Consider the following 18,371-nt stretch of genomic DNA (forward strand, 5'->3'; position numbering starts at 1 on the left):
TCTCACATCAAAAGAAGAAAGACCACGAACTTCCAAGCTCCAGAAAAAAACAATTCCCATCCCCTCCTTCCTTTTTGTGCTCTTATTCCGCGGGCATATGCTCCCTCGTACGGCCTCAAATCCCTCCCTCATCCCTCCTATTCATCAACCATCAATCGTCAATCATCACCCATCATCGTCTTCTCTTGTACCCATCAGCGGCATCGTCGCCGTCGATCGGAGATGGAGGTGCTGCACCAGAGGGTGGAGTCGTGGCTGAGGGGGCAGGGCGACCGGATCAGGGCGTCGTGGCCGCGCTGGCGGTGGCCGTGGCCCGGCGGCGGATCCAAGGAGGAGCGGTGGAAGATCGAGGAGGAGTACCGGCGGAGGAAGCAGCAGCTGCAGAACCTCTGCCGCGCCGTCTGCGCCGAGTCCCTCGCTGATCTCCAGGACGTCCTCTGCGCCATGGTCCTCTCCGAGTGCGTCTACAAGGTTTCTCCCACCTCCCCACCTCTTTCTCTCTGCTCAATTCATCGTGGCAGTGGTTTATCTTGAATACCATCTGGGGATCTTCTTCGGTTTTCATTGTTTATATTGAATTTCCTGTTCCATGGTGTTGCGGAAAAGTGAGGTTATGTTGTTAAATTTTAAACGGGACACGTGAAATCGATGAATCATCATGAATGAAAGTGACCCACTTCGTGGGATCGGATTTATATGGAGATATGGGTAGGAATCTTGGATTTAGTCGAGAATTTTTAATGGTTTTGTGATAGGCCGCGGTTTTATTGTGAAGATAGTGCATTCGAAGGAGTTGGTGTTTAGGTTGCTGTGCTTTTGGGCGGTTCATGCTCGTTTATGGTATTTGTGGAATTGGTGTTGAAGCGTTTTTTCCTCTGTTTATTTCTAATTAAATCTAAAAGAACGTGTTGCACGATGCTTCTCTACTCTACTTGCTGTCTCACTCATTGTCTTTGTTGGGTTACGGGTTATTTCTAGTTCATCTGACATGCACACCATGAAACATGGTGCTTTTTTGATGCTCCAATTCTGGGCATCGTAAAGTAGTTCTGTTTATTGCCAAATGCCATGCAGTATTGGATGATCTACAATTTCCCAATGGCCTGCTCTAGTATTGCTGACATCTCAGTTTTCGTGGTTTCGAGCTGTCTTTATTTTTCCAGGCTTGATGGTAGAATTTAGGTTCCGCACGATTGCTGGTATTATTAATAAAGTTTAGAGTCTAAACGAAAATGCCTCAATCGTATTTGAGAGAGTTTTCCTGCCTTGTTGGTGGATTTGTTTAACCATACTATCATTAGCATGCACTTCAATTGATTGATGATGGTAAACATTTGGAGGCCATGCCAATTAGGCGCAGAAATTTGCTGCATTAGTTAATTCCTTCTGGTCATGGTAACAATATATTAATATCAAAATTCAACAGAAGGCAAAATGATATTCTCCTAGAGGCGTAGGTAACACTAGTGAAACTTGATGATTCTCATTAGGATAGGCAAAGATGTGCTGAAAATCTGCAGCTTTCAAACTGAACTGAGGATATATTTTATGCATCAATATTTATGTTGTAGCTAATCAAACCTAACATGCCTCGAGATTAGTACCCATGACATGCTAGGTCTAAAACACTTTTATCCCTTATTCTTGTCACCATATTTGACAAAATTGTTTAATTCTGCCATTGGAGCCATCTTATCTCGCTATGGTTCATCAATATAAACATATCATATGCATTTGAAAGTCTGGAGAAATAAATACGTAGCTTAATCTCATTAAAGCCAACTAAAGGTGTGTCTCCATCAAGCATGGTGCGTGGAAATCAATTAATTATTAATATTATGGTGTGAAATGCATCACTTTGCACAAGTCATTGGCGGTGGAAGTCAATTAAACCTTGTATTGATCCTACCTATTTAAGTATTAGAATGTGGATATTATTGAGTACAATTTGTTTCTTTTTGACAGAGGCCTGCTTCAGAAATGATTCATGTAGTTAATAAGTTTAAAGCAGATTTTGGAGGACAAGTTGTTTCTCTAGAGCGTGTGCAACCATCTTTGGATCACGTGCCACATAGGTATCAATTTTTAAAATTTGAGTACTTTTCAAGTTAGCATGACAAAATATATTGCCTTTTCTGTCCATAATGATTGGAAAATGAGATAACTTTTGTGAACTTCTATGATTTGTACTAATAATTATATCATTAACATAGATAAAAAAACTATAGTTCTCTCTCTACTTGTGGTGCTCACAAATGTAGCAGGATCAGAGTTATCAGTCACGAAAGTGGGAGCGGGAAGCGATTCGGGAAGCGGAAGCGGAAGCGGAAGCGGGAAGCGGGAAGTGAGGCACTTCCAAAATTTTAGGAAGCGGGAAGTGTGGGACGACTTAGAAGCGAACCAGGAATCATCTCAGAAGCGACCTAAGAAGCGAATTGGAAGTGGCATAGGAAGTGAACCGGAAGCGACCTAGGAAGCGAAAAAGAGAAAAAAGAAAGAAAAATAAATGAAAACACAAAAAAAATGAAAAAAGAAGGAGAAGTGAGGGAAAAGCAAGCTTCCCCTAAATTGGGAAACACACTTCTCCTAAATGGGAAGTACACTTCCCAATTTTTTTGATGCTTCCCAGCACGTTTTGGAAGTGCCACGTTTTATGCTTCAGAAATACGCTTTCCCATGTCTTATTGCGCTTCTGATAACCTTAAGCAGGATCAAAAGCATTTTGTCTAAAACTTAGAGAAAGTCACTGAAGAGCTGAATTTTTTAAATTAAGCCAATGTGACCTATTTGATTGCATATAATGCTTTAAAAAACACACAGTACAATCTAAAACCATGGAAGAAGCAACATGCACACTTCTTTCCAGTCAAGAGTGCATCTATGACATTAATCTATTACAAGTTTTGTAATGATAGTCATGTGGGCTATTGAAGCAAAAGTCTTTGCAAGCAATTACAAGCCATTGGGCATATCCCTTTATTGTCAGTTTAGCTTTATATATATAAATATGAACATAAATAAATATATAAATATTATACATATAATAAATAAAAATATGATATATATATCATAGTCATAGATATCAGCGATATTTTCAAAATATAGTGATATTATCGCTGTATTTTCAGCAAGCGATATTATAGGTAAAATATCACAATATTTTGAAAATATCGCCAATTTGATAATATCACAATATATCAATTATTGTTACTATTTTTATTTGTTTCTACATCTTAAATGTGTTTTTCTTCTCTATTTTGCATTTTTTACTTATTTATTTTATTATATATGTATTTTATTATCTAAACATGATATTTTCTTACTTATTTTCTATGGGGACATGCCACTTTAGGTGGCGTACCCATGTTAGACACGTGTACAGGTACCGGGCACACCATTTTGCTTGTCCTATATTATATTTTCAGTATATAATATATATTTTCAGTAGTTTATTTAAAATTTATTTTGTATGTGATATTTAACACACACACACACACACACATATATAGCTGTGTCCCTGTACCCACATTTTTTGGAATTACTGTGTTTTACCCTCCGTACCCGTACCCAGGTGACAGCTTATTTATGTTATTTTTATATATTTTTTGTTGTTTTTAAGCCCTGAGATCTTCCTGAGATTTATCACCAAACCTATAATATCGCGAAAAATAGCCTTGCTGAGATATAGCCGATACCGATATTTGTGACTATGATATATGTGTAGGGTTACTATTGGCTACCCTTGACTGTATTGTACTCTCTAGTAGAAATTAGTAGTTCTTCTATATTTTCCTTTTATTTATTTTTTTGCAAAATCAAGCCATACGGATATGGTCTATACAGTTTTCTTGTTAAAAAAATGCTTGAGACTGTCCCATTGCATGTTATAAGGAGCTTTTTTAAGAGTTACAAAAATCAATGGTCAATAATGCACCACAATTTCATGATTAAAGAATCATGTTTTCACATCAAAATTACTTTGATCTAAAGTGTGATTCTGATGCAGGGCCATAGGAAAATCATTCTTGAAACCCACAGTTTCATGTCAAAATCAAACTACAAATTACAGGCTACAATGTCTAGGAAAACTGAAAATAATTGGAAATTAATTTGTCTAAAAAACAAAATAACAGAAAAGGCAATATCTAGAAATTGTCCCACCAAAAGCTCTGAACTCCTGCAACCTCTCATCTATTTATAGATGAGGGATTCTCATTTTTATAAACTCACTTCCTAATCTTGATATGCTTTCTGGTTAAGATAAATTTCCCTAATTCAGATAATCGACCTAATTTTGAATATGGATCAAATATATATTTCACCCATATCCAAATACATTATAAAGTAAACTAAATACTAGACTTGGATCCTATGGATCTGGGTTGTACCTGGCTCCCGTGTACCATCATTATTCCTTGTCTGTGAAAGACTCACCCTCAAGTCTGTCCCATGGCTTATGCTTCTTCCAATAACATTGCATCCTATGGGTTATGGGCCCACAATAGATCCATGTTTTAGAATATTAGGCATGTGTTGCAGGATGCAATCCACGAGTTTTAACATCTTCTATGTTCATATCTTCCATCTGCTGATTTACTGGCAGCTTTATATCATTATGTATACTCATTTAAAATTCTGCTCATTTTGCCTTTTAATCTTTTCATTTTGAAGGATAATGGTATTAAATTTCATCTTTTGAAGTAAGCTGGGATTTGAGCAGATGACCACTTCTCTAATGTGGAGAAACTATATCATACAATTATCACTCAATTGTGTGTAGGCTGTATTTATTCTTGTAAAGTTCCAAATGTTGCAGGTATTTATTAGCAGAAGCAGGTGACACTTTGTTTGCTTCTTTTATTGGAACAAAGCAGTACAAGTAAGCACAGTCATCAACTCAATAGCACATAGCAACTTCTGTACTCTTTGCCATAAAATGTCTTCTTATCATTGTAGGGATGTTATCACCGATGCAAATATACTACAGAGAGCTATATTTCATGAGGATGTTTTAGAAGATGTTGAAGTGCAGGAGGGTGTTCAAAATGATCAAATTGATGCCCAAACAATCCGAGAAAATCCTGAGAGGCCACTAAAAGCGGGACTTAATTTCCCAAATAAGAAGTCAAGACCAGCTGCACATAGGGTAAGTTCAATAGTTGTTTGTTTGTAAGCAATTATACGCTCTTTGTTGCTGAGTTAACTTCGATCAATGAACACCCAATTTCAACTTATCTATTTTGTTTTTAGGGATTTTTAGCTCGTGCAAAGGGAATACCTGCACTTGAATTGTATAGGCTTGCACAAAAAAGGAACAGAAAGCTTGTGCTCTGTGGTCATTCGCTTGGTGGTGCTGTAAGTATGATGGGCCTTCTATTTTTTACTTCTAATTTTTGTTGCAATAAAGTCATGAGTGTGTGTCTATATATATATATTATTGGGCCTGCTGTTTATTGTTTTATGGATGTCATTTTCTTGCTCATATTTGCAGGTAGCTGTGCTTGCTACCCTTGCCATATTGCGAGTAGTTGCATCATCTTCATCAAAAGAGAACGATAAAGTCCATGTCAAATGTATAACTTTTTCCCAGCCCCCTGTTGGAAATGCTGCTCTTAGGGAGTAGGTTTAGCACTGTACCTTTTGTTATTTTTTGTCTGATAAATGAGTAGCTTTTGTATTTATAATAGATTGAAAAAATATCCTGTATGGCTGTTTTAAAACCACCCTTTTCTCTTCACCTGCAAAAGTTTGACCATTACCTCTGTAACCAAATTTGAACTTTACCATTTCTTATGGACCTTCTGTACTTTTTATTGTTAGTGGTATTAAGATTAGTAATCCTTCCATTAATTTATCATCAAATGTTCAAGTCATTTTGAACTGTAATTGCTTTTAAGTTCTGTTGCTCATCCTAATCAACACATGACACATATTAAAATCTAACCTTTCCAAAACCAAATAAAAATTTTAGGATATAAAACCCAAAAGCCCTATCAGGGCACATTTGAAAGTGAGAAAAAGGTAGGAAAAGTAAAAGTGAAGGTAGGAAAGAAAAAAGTATGGATTTTTCGGCTGTTCCAAACGAGGGAGAATTATTCTCTGAGCGAGTTTTTTAAAAAGTACAATTTATGATAGAGGAATGTTTCCTACCAAGAGAAAATGTTGATTTAACACACACACACACCCCTCCCCACCGAGAGCCTCGCCTCCGGCGGAGGATGAGACGGCCACGAGTTGCCGGCAACAAGACTCTCGGCGATCCAACTCCCTGATTTCAGCCTGCCGAGGCCGTAAAGGGCAACCTAAAATAATAAAAAAAAACACAACCCACAAAAGAGAGACTCAAAATCGAATGAAGAGAAGAAATTCAAAGATGGGTATCACGACTTTTGACCATTTATACACAAAAATAGATAGAGAAAGCTACCCAGAGAACGTGGCACCACCAAAGAGGAGATTTTGGGGCAATCTGATCTGAGCAGGAGAAGGGAGACCATGTGTGTGGAGAAAGATCGAGAGACGTCAGTCTCCATACTTCACAACATCATCGTCGACATATAACAATTTATAAAAGAACAAAGATGTTGGTGCTCCTGGGCGGTAGTCGGTGGGCGACAACCATGGTGGAGAAGCTGGTCCATCACCACCCCCTCCTCCTCTCTCATTTTTTCTAACATTTTCCATTTTATTTTTCTAGTGCTACACAAACAAGTGAAAAATTTTCATTTAGAAAAATTATCATATCAAAATTTCTTTTCCTATGAGAAATTTTCTTGCTCCAAACGTGCCCTAAGGGCACATTTGAAAATGGGAAAATGCTAGGAAAAATGAAAGTCAGAAAGGAAAAGTGACGACTTTTCTATTCATTCCAAACAATAGAAATTTTTTGAAAGAATTTTGCCTTGATTTTGATAGGAATTTTTTTTCCATCTCAAGGAGATGGAAATTTTTTTCCTATCAAGAGCTTTTAGTTTTGAGGGTAGCCCTCACCCAGTTTTCTCATGTTACACAAACAAGAGAAAATTTTTCATAAAAAAACTTCTCAGACAAAATTTTCTTTTCCTATGAGATTTTTTCCTGCTTCCAAATGCGTTCTAAATGAAAATAAAATTTGAGCTTAAATGAAAAAACACTGAAATAAAACAAGATCCTCCAAATTGTATTCACCAAAACACCAAGGTGGACAATCAAAGAGTTCCACCAAAACACCAAAAGAACATTCACAAGCCACAAAATAGGCTCACAAACAAACACCCACTAAAGGGGGCAAATACAAGGAATAAAAATAATATTTATTGATCAAGACCATGCAAGAAAGATACATTTGAGAGGGGGTTTCACCCCTATTTATACACACAAGAGGGATCTCCTTAGAGAGACGTTGGGAAAGATCCCAACGACTCCAATAGAGCCATTGGGCTTTCTATCCGAGACTCTCTAGCTATAAATTAGCTGAAAAAGTAAAACAAAAAGTAAAAAGAAAAAGTAAAAACAAACTAACCTAAGTCACAAGGACTCGGCTATAAGGTCGACGCATCCGCGTCGACACGCCCCGACAGGGTGCGGCTTCAGACATGGGGCGAACACGGTCAACCAAGTGTCAGACTCAGTCAATGTACCGGGGCCGAGTTCGTCCACATTTTAGACTCGGCCAACTTTGACCGAGTCTATTTTTGTCCATTTTTTAGGGCAAAAAATGTATAAAAACAAAAAAAAATCAATCTTTTTATAGATATTTTTAAATATATATATAGCCGTGTCCCCTAATGGGCACAACTTTGACCGAGTCTTATTATTGTTATATATATACAAACAACAACAACTATGCCTTCATCCCAAAACAATTGGGGTCAGCGATATGAACCAAAAAAGAAAATCATTCTGGGTCCTCCACATGAATCCTTCTCCTCCAATCATTTCTATCCAATGCCATGTCCTCGTTAAGGTTCAAAGCATTCATATTCTTTCCTATCATCTCCATCCAAGTCTTCTTAGGCCTACCCCGACCTCTTTTAACTAATATATTTTCTCATTTCTCTATCCTTCTAACTGGAGCATCATTAGGCCTTCGCCGAATATGTCCAAATAACTGTAAACGATTCTCTCTCATCTTATTTTCAGTGGATGCAACACCTACCTTCTTACATGTCTCCTCATTTCGAATCTTATCTTTTATTGTATTTCCACACATCCATCTAAGCATACACATCTCAGCTATACTCATTTTTTGAATATGATGTCTCTTGGCAGCCCAACATTCCGTACCCTATGTCACAGGGATTCGGCTAGGAGGGTGCCGCACCCGCGTTGACGCGACTCGACGTGGGTGCGGGTGCCGCACCGGGTGCGGTCAACTCGATCCTGGGTGCGTTGACCTCACCCAGGATCATTAATGTCCATTTTAAAAAAAAAAATTGCCCAAATGGGCTTCGAAATTTTTTAAAAAAAACTTTATGCTAGTCTGTCAGCTGCTGACAGACTAGCATAAAGCAAGTTTTTCACGCACAGCTGCTGACAGCAGCTGTCTGTCAGCTACAGCAACTGTCTGTCAGCTGCTGACAGCTGCAAAGTTAAAAAAAAAAAACCCGCCTATTCCCCAACCCCCTTTATATATATATATATTACTTATATATATATATATATATTACTTATTACATTTTTGCCCCTGCCGCACCCCCGCACCCGGGTTTTTTGGAAGTGCCGAATCCCCGCACCCGCACCCGCACCCGCACCCGCACCCGCACCCGCGCCCGCACCCGCGCCCGCACCCGCACCCATGTGACATAGTCCGTACCATATAGTAAAGCGGGCCTAATTGTCGTCTTATAAAACTTTCTCTTCAACCGCAATGGCATTCTACGATCGCACAACACTCCAGTTGCACTTTTCTATTTCATCCACCCAACCTTTATCCTATGATTTACATCTCCATCAATTTCTCCATACTTTTGAATGATAAATCCCAAATATTTGAAACAGTCATCCACCGGTATTTCTTGCTCACCAAGCTTCACTACACTCCCATCACTACTTCGTTGCTTACTAAACCGACATTCCATATATTTTGTCTTACTCTTACTCAACTTAAAACCTCTTGCTTCCAATGTCTGTCTCCATACTTCTAACTTAGCATTAACCCCAGCTCTAGACTCATCAATCAAAACAATATCATCAACAAACAACATACACCACGACACATTTTCTTGAATTGATCTCGTAAGCTCATCCATCACTATAGCAAATAGGAAAGGGCTTAATGCAGATCCTTGATGTAACCCAACCGTTATAGGAAAATTGGTTGTCACCTCTCCAGAAGTGCGGACATTGGTTACTACTCTTTCGTACATATCTTTAATTATACTAATGTACTTGAGAGAAACACCTTTCTTCGTCATTGTCCACCAGAGAACATCCCTGGGTACTCTATCGTATGCCTTCTCCAAATCAATAAAAACCATATGCAAATCTTTGTTTCTCTCTCTATATCTCTCAATAAGTTGTCTAAGAAGATATATAGCTTCTATAGTTGATCTTCCAGACAGGAAACCAAATTGATTTTTCGATATCATGACAACCTTCCTCAACCTATACTCAATCACCCTCTCTCAAAGTTTCATAGTATGACTCATGAATTTTATACCCCGATAGTTTGTGTAATCTTGTATATCACCCTTATTCTTATATAGAGGCACCAAAGTACTCTTCCTCCATTCGTTAGGCATCTCATTTTTCCGCCAAATCTTGTTAAAAAGTTTTGTCAACCATTCTAAACCTTTCTCACCCAAGCATTTTCAAGCTTCGATAGGTATACCATTTGAGCCAGCTGCCATTCTTGATTTCATTTTCTTCAAAGCCTTTGCAATTTCTTTCTTTTGAATCTTGCGCATGAAGTCACGATTCATCTCATGAAAAGGAATGGAGAAGTCTCCAAGATCCTGAGCATGACTTTCATTAAATAGCTTATCAAAATAATCTTTCCATGTCTCCTTAATCTACTTATCTTTGATTAAAACCCTTTGCGTTTCATTTTTAGTACATCTAACCATACCCAGATCCCTCGATTTCCTATCTCTCAGCTTTGCAAGCTTATAAATATCCTTCTCGCCCTCTTTGGTATTCAACTTGTCATAAACCTCCTTATATACCTTATCCCTCGCATTTCGAACTACTTTTTTAGCTTCCTTCTTTGCTATCATATACTTCTCCAAATTCTCATTATCACGACTCTTACTTAGATTTCTCTGATACTCTCTTTTAACCTTAATAGCTAATTTGACATCCTCGTTCCACCATGATGTATCCTTACCTAACGGTGCACCGCCTTTAGACTCACTCAATACCTCCTTAGCCACCTTTCTCATGCCACCCGCTATCTTATTCCACATTGATTCTGAATCCTCCTCGAGACACCAATCAACTTCCTTAACTATCTTCTCTACAAACATTCCTTGTTTAGCTCCTTTCAGTGCCCACCACTTAATTCTAGGATCTATCCTATGTCTATCCCGTTTGCGGCATTTTCTAATTCTAAGATCTAAAATTAAGACTCTATGTTGTGTAGCTACACTTTCTCCCGGTATAACCTTACAATCGATGCAACAACCCCTATCTCTCTTTCTGAGTAGGAAAAAATCTATCTGACTCGTATTAACCCCACTTTTAAATGTTACTAGGTGAGACTCCCTCTTCTTAAACCAAGTGTTTGCTAAGATCATATCATAAGACAAACCAAAATCTAAAATCCTTTCTCCACTTTCGTTTCTTTCTTTTATACCATAGCCTCCATGGATACTCTCAAATCCATCTCTACTAATGCCTATATGTCCATTAATGTCACCGCCGATGAAAAGCTTTTCTCCATAAGATATCCCTTGTACTACTCTATCTAAATCTTCCCAAAATTGATGCTTAATGGAATCATCTAAACCTACTTGAGGTGCATAAACACTAATAATATTAATAATATCCGTACCTAATACTTATTTAATAAGTAAAATCCTATCACCCTTCCTACGGACCTCAACTACATTATCTATAAACTCACGACTAATAACAATCCCTACTCCATTCCTATTTATTCCTTTATACCAAATCTTATATCCCCAAGGTTCTATCACTTTTGCTTTCTCACCTACCCATTTGGTCTCTTGTAGACATAAAATATCCATCTTTCTCCTACACATAACATCTACTAACTCTACCAACTTACCAGTTAAAGACCCTATGTTCCAAGTGGCTAACCTAATTTTATGGTCTTGAACTATCTTCCTTACCCCTACCCGTCCAACAAAGTGAGGGAACCCTTGCCTATTTGACACCACACCCGGGCGCCGGTGTGACGCGTCGTTTCTGGGCGATGATCTAGCAACCCTTGCCCATTTATCACTGCCTTTGGGCCTATAGAGTACAACACGTCGCTCAGTATTATTGTTATATATATTTTTTTAAAAATATATATACATATATATAGCTGTGTCCTCGTGTTCAAAATTTTTGAAATTGCTCCGCACCCGTGTTGCACCCGTACCCGCACCCATGTGACATGGAAACTAACCTAGTTACTATTTACTACTTAGGTACTAACCTAACATGTATATATATATATATATATATATATATATATACAAAAATACATATATATATATATATATACACGTACATTGTATATATATTTACATGTATTTACATTTACATTTTTAATGCTCTCCCTCAAACTTGCAGTTGAATAACCGAAAGTTTGTCCAAGAGAAAGTGGAATCTAGGTGCAACGAGAGATTTGGTAAAGAAGTTTGCCAATTGATATTCTGAAGTAACGTAGGGAAGATCAATAATGCCACGTAGAATTCCTCTCGTACATAGTAAGAGTCCATCTCAATGTTTGGTTCATTCATGGAAGGTCCAGTTGCTGGCAATTTAGATTAAACTTTTGTTGTCATATCCCAGTCGTGATGCTCCTGTACTTGGAACACCTATGTCAGCGAGTAATCTCCTTAGCCAGACCACCTTTATAGTGGTTGTAGTCATGGTTCAATATTCTGCTTCGGTTGAGGAAAGATAAACTTTATGCTACTTCTTGCTCCTCCATGAGATCAACGAGTCACATAAAAACACACAAAAACCAGTGGTTTAATGTCGGTTATTTGGATCACCTCCCTAGTCAGCATCAATACAAGCAAATAAATTTAAGGAGGAAGAAGTAGACAAGAAAAATCCTTGAAAAATAGAAATTTTGATATCTAATGATACACAAAACTGCTCCCATATGAATAATGGTGAGAGCATGCTGAAACTGGCTCGCTGTGTGAACTGCATGTGCAATATCAGGTCTTGTAATTAAGAGATATGACAGAGCCCCGACAAGTTGTTTGTATAGTGTTGGATTTTTAAGTGGTTCTCCATCATCAATCTTTGTTTTGACATTTACAACTTTCAGAGTGTCAACTTTCTTATCATCCGAAATACCTGACCTGACAACAATATCTAAAGCAAATTTAAATTGAGTCAGTAATTAACCTTTAGAGGAATAAGCAACTTCTATACCAAAAAAATACTTTAAAAACCCCGAATCAATCATTTTAAAATGTGTTTTGAGAAGTCTTTTAATGTTTTCAACTCCTTGTTTGTTACCTCTTGTGATGATCATATTGTCCACATAAAGAAGAAGAAGAATAATACCTGCATCAAAAATCTTAACAAACAAAACCGTGTCAGTTAAACAAGATTGAAATTCAACTTCAAGTATAACTTGACTAAACCTATCATACCAAGCCTTTTGAGCTTGTTTAAGGCCATACAAAGTCTTATCTAAACGAAAAGCCTTCCCTTTAGGAATAATTATACCAGATAGTGCCTCCATATAGACTTCTTTAACCAATTTACCATTAAGAAACATATTCTTAACATCCATTTGGTATATATGCCATTTCTTCGCAAAGGTAAGGGCTACTACAATTTTAACTGTGGTTATTCTAGTAACAGGTGCAAAGGTTTTCTCATAATCTATTTCATAATCTTGGTATTATCCCTTGGCAACTAACCTAGCTTTTTACCTTTCAAGTGTTCCATCACTCTTGGTTTTTATCTTATAGACCCATCAACAATCTATGAGTTTCTTTCCTAAGGGAATATCTTGGATAGTCTAAGTATTCACCGTTTATAAAACATCTATTTCTACCCTCATGGATTCTATCCACTCAGAGTGTTTCTTTGCTTCAACATAATTGAAGGGTTCTATGTAGGAATGTATCAATGCAGCCTAAGCTTGATACTTAGGTGAAAAGGACTCATAGGACACAAATTTTCTATGGGGTTTTGATACTCTTGATGACCTTGTAGTTTGTATTTCTACATTATTTTTATTAGTATATTTTTCAAGGGCACATGGATGTTCTGAACTACTATGCTTGGAATATTGAATACAATTCTGATTTTGAGATTGTTCTTCACTTATCTCATTGTCAAGAGATTATTCTTCACTCACCGTATCATTTCTGATATCCTGATCTTTATCAAGATCTGCATCATAATCTCCAAACTTTGAAATTAGATCCAATAGGAAAGAGTACTCAGTTATGTCTTTAAGATTCTCAAATTCAATTTTTTTTCTAAGAAAGGCATATTTCTTGAAACATATAGTTTCTTGTTTTTAAAATCAAAGCATCTATAACCTTTTTAGTTATTTGCATACCCCAAAAAAGCACAAGGTGTAGCACGAGGAGAAAGTTTATCATTTTTATCAATGAATACAAAATATTTTCAACCAAAAACCCTTAGTCTAGAATAATCAAAAGTAAGTTTAAAGAGTTCTTATGGTTTCTATGATGTGCCTATATTTTCTTTCGGCCAAGGCATTTTGTTGTGGAATGTAGGGACAAGATTTTTGATGTATAATACCATTTGATTCTAGGTAAATTTTAAAATCTTTTGATAAAAATTGTACCCCTAAATCAGTGCGAAAGATAGAGACATCTTTTTGAAATTTATTTTTGACCAAATTATGAAATATTTGAAAATATAAAAAAACTTTAGATTTATGTTTGAGAAAATAAATACACGTGTGTCTAGTAAAATCATCAACAAAGATTATATGATATGCAAACTCACCCTTAGATATACCAAGTGTTGGGCCTCAAACATTCGAATGCACTAACTCAAGTAGTCGTGTAGAGACAAAAGTTCTTTCTTGGAATGACAATCTTTTCATCTTGCGAATAATACAATCTTCACATGTAAAATTTTCAAAATTACAAAGTTTTTTCATATTTGGAAAGTGCTGGATTTTGGATATATTAGGATGCCCAAGTCTTTTATGCCATAAATCCAAATCCAACTTCTGAATATTGTAATAAAAGGTATTTTTGCGTATTTTAAAAAAATCTATGTAGTATAATCATCCTTCCTTATGGTCTTCCCCAATTAGCTTCCCTGACTGGCGATCCTGCACTCGACGACTAATAGAAGAGAAAAAAACATTATACCCATGGTCAGATAATTGAGAGATTGACAAAAGATTTAGGTTTAACTTGGTAATATATCTAATTTTTGGAATAAAAAAATCTTTTGAAATATTTTCGAAATTTCCTATTCCTTTTATCTCGAGCCCATAATGTGGTGATTTGTAAGTATGAACATGGTTTCCCAGTTGACTGAATCATCTTCTTTGGATGTCTTCTTTTTTAGTCTATTTTCCTCCATACTTAGCTTTTCAATGGTATCTTCAATAGAGAGAACTTTTCCTCTATGAAGAAGAGTTGATTTGGTAGATTCAAATTCCGGTCTTAGATCATTGATAAATTGATAGAAATGCTCATCATGAATTTGTCTTTGACGGAGTTTTATGTCTTCAGGACGATGCCATTGTGGTTTAAGAAGAGCTAACTCATTCCAAAGGTCGGACAACTCACTAAAGTATTCTCAAATACTTTTTCCTACTTGAGTCATTGGTGCGTACTTTGTCTTGTAAGTTGCAAATATGAGCAATATCTTTAAGAGAATATACTTTCTTGAGATATTCTCATGCTTTATTTGCATGTTCAAACTTAGCTAGACTCGAGTACTTCTTGATATCAACACTACTTATGAGTTAAGACATAATCTTGGCATGCCTCATTTTCTATTCTTTCCATTTTGTCTCATACATGGCTATAGCTTTGGTTTTTCCGCCTCTGTAAGAGGTATTTTTTCCCTTTTATCTTGGTAAGAATTAGTTTGGGTTCCAAATCCGACCCATCTACTAATCCTCACGACCCTTTCTCCCATATGAAGTGTTTCGCCATTGAAGCCCATGTTATAAAGTTTGTGTCATTGAGTTTGATGGGTTTTAAGGTGACATTATCATTGTCATCCATGTTTACAAGGGCTAAGAGAAAGAAGATAGAGGAAGAAAGAGAGGAGATAAACAAAAGTATCACGAGTACTCTACTGCTAAGAGAGCACCTCCAATAAAGAACACGAACACACGTGCACTCCACCACTAAGAGAGCACTACGAACACACGAGTACTTGAATAACTTTTGCAAAAGAAACTTTATCTCTTCAAAATCTTGAGTGACACACTTCCCAATGCACCAAAAAATCAGCTTGATTTCCAAGCTTTGATACCATGTAAGAAAACAAGATCCTCCAAATTGTATTCACCAAAACAAAAAGGTGGACACTCGAAGAGTTCCACCAAAACACCAAAAGAACATTCACAAGCCACAAAATAGGCTCACACATAAACGTCCATTAAAGGGGCAATCACAAGGAATAAAAATAATATTTTATTGATCAAGACCATGCAAAAAAGATACATTTGAGAGGGGGTCTCACCCCTATTTATAAACACAAGAGGGTTCTCCTTAGAGAGACGTTGGGAGAGATCCCAACGGCTCCAATAGAGCCGTTAGGCTCTCTAGCTACAAAGTAGTTGAAAAAGTAAAAAGAAAAAGTAAAAAAAACCTAACCTAGTTAGACACTAACCTAGTTACTATTTACTAGTTAGGTACTACCCTAACATGTATATATATACATATATATATATATATATGTATGTATATCAAAAAGTAAAAAAACTAGTTAGACACTGACCTAGTTACTATTTACTAGTTAGGTACTACCCTAACATGTATATATATATACATGTATATGTATATACACAAATATGTATATATACACATACATTGTATATACATTTACATTTTTAACAACCACATGTCTTCAACAATTCTATGTTAACCCATCAGAAAAAACGAAGTGGTGAAATGAGATATTACTTTCAAAAGCTTGTAATTTTGCACATCGTTGAATGACAGTGAAGCTAAAGATTATTTGGTTAGAGGAGAATTGGGGTAATAAGGGTAAAACAACTACAAAAAGTAAAAAGTCCTATAAGAAATGTAATAATAGAGTTGGGGTTTGTAATACATAGTGAAGCCTTTGCTGGTGAAGAGTAAAAAATGGTTCTGGAATGGACCTACAAGATATTTTTTCTTACTAGATACTTGTCAATACAATCAGTACTTCTAGCTTAGATTATTTGTTTTATATGCAGAACTAACTAAAACATGATTATTTGGGTTATTTTTACTTGTTCTCAGCTATGTCAATAGGAAGGGATGGCAAAACTACTTTAAGACTTACTGCATTCCAGAAGATTTGGTGCCTCGCATTCTATCTCCTGCATATTTTCATCACTATAGTTCAAACACATTACAAAATTCTGAGGATGCTTCTGTCAGTGGAGTAACTCCGGGGAAACATGACCTTGAGGAAGCAAAAAAGATCAAACTGAAGGAGAATGAGGGTGAACGTATGGTTCTAGGCTTGGGACCTACTCCTATCAAGAGTTCCTTTTGGCGGCTCTCTAGGCTTGTGCCTTTAGAGGGTGTTCGTAAGCAATTTGATTGGCTCAAATGGGGAAAACAACAAACTGAGGGCAAATCATTGATGTCTGATTCAAGCTTAAATTCAACAGTTGATGAAATGGACTCAGCACCACAATATCTTGAAATTCAGGAGGGAACTGATGGTATATCTCTTAAGCCTTTTCCTGATTCAACTCAAGAGACATCTGATGAATTGAAGGATGGTCGAGCAGCTGCTAGAAATGATAAGAGTGCACAGTCCCGTTCTTGGCGTAGGGTGCCTTCCTTACCATCATATGTTCCATTTGGCCAGGTGATTAGTCAGATTTTTCTTTTCTTCATGTGATAGACCTTATTTTCTTCTTTTGGGAGAATTGGGTTTTAGTGGCCAATGAAAACATATTTTTCTCATTCACTGAATGATGGTGAACAACTAAAATGATATGTATGAGGTGAGGTGTTCATCATACTAGCTATTCTGGTTTTGACTGTTCATGCCGTGCAAGAGATCATGCAGCCTTTTAGATATGTGTTCTTTTGTACACTATTTTAATGTTGATGATGTTAATATATATATATATATATATATATATATAATTCCATCATACCCGACTTAGGGTATTTCTGTAATTCTGCCCAATAGGGGCATTTTAGTCTTTTCCATGCTTTTCTTCTTTTTCTTTTTCCCTTTATTATTTGTATTTTTCTTTTTTATTGTACATGCATTAAATGCATGTCGCATTGGGGGTCCCAACCAAGAGTCATTGGACCCCCAACGATCACAAATGTGACCGTTGGGGGCCCAACGACTCCTTGTTGGGTCCCTCAACGCCCACTCTTCTTTCTCCCACTCTCTCTTTCTCACTCTCTTGTCTATAAATAAAGGGGTAGACCCCTTTGCATTGTAAGGCTTCTTGAAGCCCATTTCTTGCTTCTATAACATTTTCATATTTTGCAAGCCATTGTTGGCTTTTGTGTATGTCCATTGTGGATTTGATCTTTGCATTCTATGTGTGAATGTCCATTATAGGACATTGTGTTTATTTTCGTGTATTTCATTACATGGTATCAGGGCTAGGTTTATGCTCTTGATTCTTGCTGTAGCTAGTTGATTAGTTATAGTTTGCATATTGTATTTCTCCTTCTTTGTTTGTCATCCTTTCTTGAGTCATTATGGAAGGAGAACAAAAGATCGATCTTTCCTTCAAACTTAATGGTACCGACTACATGATGTGGGTCGCCGCTATGGAGAACAACCTCAAGGGTAAAAAGCTTTGGAGATATGTTATGGACACTATTTCGGAACCACAACTCCAACTCACAAAGATGGACGGTGATCAAGAAAAAGCACTTGAAAGAAATGCTCGCATGAAGGCCATTGAAGATCACCAATCTAAAGTTGAAGATTGGGAAAGCAAACATGCAAAAATTCTTGCATGGTTCATGAACAATGTGGAGCTCAAGATTTGTGCCAACATTGCAAAGTTTCGAATGGCAAACGAAGCATGGTTCTTTATGAAAGGTATC

At 36.8% G+C, this 18,371-nt stretch overlaps 1 protein-coding gene across 1 annotated transcript in view; it reads left to right on the forward strand.

The window, feature by feature from the left end:
- The window catches only part of LOC149833265 (uncharacterized), a 39,915-nt gene continuing 21,544 nt past the window's right edge, over positions 1 to 18,371 (forward strand). Inside the window, exons 1-7 of the mRNA XM_090015022.1 lie at positions 1 to 471; positions 1,966 to 2,075; positions 4,817 to 4,879; positions 4,957 to 5,146; positions 5,251 to 5,355; positions 5,492 to 5,619; positions 16,578 to 17,157. Coding sequence (XP_089871148.1) covers positions 223 to 471; positions 1,966 to 2,075; positions 4,817 to 4,879; positions 4,957 to 5,146; positions 5,251 to 5,355; positions 5,492 to 5,619; positions 16,578 to 17,157 — 1,425 coding nt within the window. The 5' untranslated portion in view covers positions 1 to 222. The remainder of the gene's footprint in view (positions 472 to 1,965; positions 2,076 to 4,816; positions 4,880 to 4,956; positions 5,147 to 5,250; positions 5,356 to 5,491; positions 5,620 to 16,577; positions 17,158 to 18,371) is intronic.

Source organism: Nuphar pumila, chromosome 7 (genome assembly GCF_984573655.1).
Source record: "Nuphar pumila chromosome 7, dmNupPumi1.hap1.1, whole genome shotgun sequence".
NCBI lineage: Eukaryota > Viridiplantae > Streptophyta > Magnoliopsida > Nymphaeales > Nymphaeaceae > Nuphar > Nuphar pumila.